This window comes from Limulus polyphemus, unplaced genomic scaffold (genome assembly GCF_000517525.1).
Source record: "Limulus polyphemus unplaced genomic scaffold, Limulus_polyphemus-2.1.2 Scaffold2571, whole genome shotgun sequence".
In the NCBI taxonomy this organism is placed as follows: Eukaryota; Metazoa; Arthropoda; class Merostomata; order Xiphosura; family Limulidae; genus Limulus; species Limulus polyphemus.
Window position 1 is genome coordinate 126,835 of NW_013668181.1, and position 1,550 is coordinate 128,384.

General features: G+C 32.5%; 1 protein-coding gene across 1 annotated transcript in view; it reads right to left on the reverse strand.

Annotated features, from left to right (window-relative positions):
- The window catches only part of LOC106467334 (glutamate-gated chloride channel-like), a 24,528-nt gene extending 23,754 nt beyond the window's left edge, over positions 1-774 (reverse strand). The window contains exon 1 of the mRNA XM_022395492.1: positions 711-774. Within this exon, the coding sequence (XP_022251200.1) occupies positions 711-713 (3 nt within the window). The 5' untranslated portion in view covers positions 714-774. The remainder of the gene's footprint in view (positions 1-710) is intronic.
- Between the last annotated feature and the right edge of the window lie 776 nt (positions 775-1,550).

Genomic DNA, 1,550 nt, shown 5'->3' on the forward strand with positions numbered 1-1,550 from the left:
TGTTATCAAAGATGGGGTTCTAATTGAAGAATGCAAACTGGGTTATGTTATCAAAGATGAGATTGTAACTGAAGAACAAAAACTGGGTTATGTTATCAAAGATGGGGTTCTAACTGAAGAACACAAACTGGGTCATGTTATCAAAGATGGGGTTCTAACTGAAGAACACAAACTAGGTCATGTTATCAAAAATGGGGTTCTAACTGAAGAAAACAAACTGGGTTATGTTATCAAAGATGAGATTGTAACTGAAGAACACAAACTGGGTTATGTTATCAAAACTTATGATCTACCTGAGTGTTACATCTAATCTTTTTTAAATGTAAAAAACACGTGAAAGAACTGGCAAAGTGCAAGGACACAAAAAAAAAAGAAGGAAAAACAGCCGGAGACATAAATTATCAAACGGACGAAACGTTAAAAAGAAATAAATACTGTGTAAAAGCTTCTCGGCCACTTAAGATAAGTCGGTACTGAGTTTCTAAATCCACAGTGCAACACAATTACTGCACCAACACGACACCAACACCATTTACTACCAGTGTCACCTACTCACCATACTAAGGTCATCTATTTTACTAATACTCCGCAGGTAGATGTTGACAGTGACCGTGCATGGGCCATCTAGAAAAAGAGGGGCGAAATTTTACTGTCATTGCAATCAGCGAGACGTGTTTCTTATAATGTAAAAATTCCTTTTTTAAACTTACCATGGTAACATCATCTATTTTGCTGATACTTCTGATATAGATGTTGACATTCACAATAGCTGGGCCATCTATAAGGCGGTCAAAAGTCAATAGGAGAGAAAGAGAGACAGAAGAATTGTCAGAGAAAGACTTACAGCAAGAAAGTAAAAGGGAATTTTTGATATTTTTATCAGAAAAACTGGTCTCATAAATATAATACACTTACGAAAATATTACCAAATATTTATGTAGTTGTTAAGTACACATATATTGAACCTATAACCTTAATCAACGTTTAATTTTTGTCCATAAAAAATAACTAATAAGACATTTTATGAACACCGTTGAACTTGTTTATCTGAAAAAATACAAGATACTGATCTCGAGAAGAGAGTTTGGTTTCCCTGTCCTGCTAATTAAATAATTCAGAAAACGTTTTGTCAAAATATTAATGTAGGTTTTTCAAATTTTCTGATGTAAGTAACTTCAATATTTAGTTGTTTGTCTAAGAAAGGCTTATCTCTGACTGATCATTCAATAAAAAGTATTATTGCTATTCAATCATTAAGCAGTTTATTTTTTTACTTTTCCCGAAACTACAAAATTTACGAACTCTGAATCCACTAGAGTCACGATTTTCCATTTTACTCCGTATTAACAACACTTAAACACTTAGATTTTTGGTATTTTTCTTTAGAAACAAAACCAGAAAAGACAAACGAAATTCAATTTAAGAAATAATAATATATGTTTCAAAAGGAAAGTTTGAAATAACAGAACTCGCTATTGGTTCCGATTTTGAGAACTTTGTACTGCAGATAGCTTTAAGACGAAACACAGATATTTTATGTGTGTCTTGTT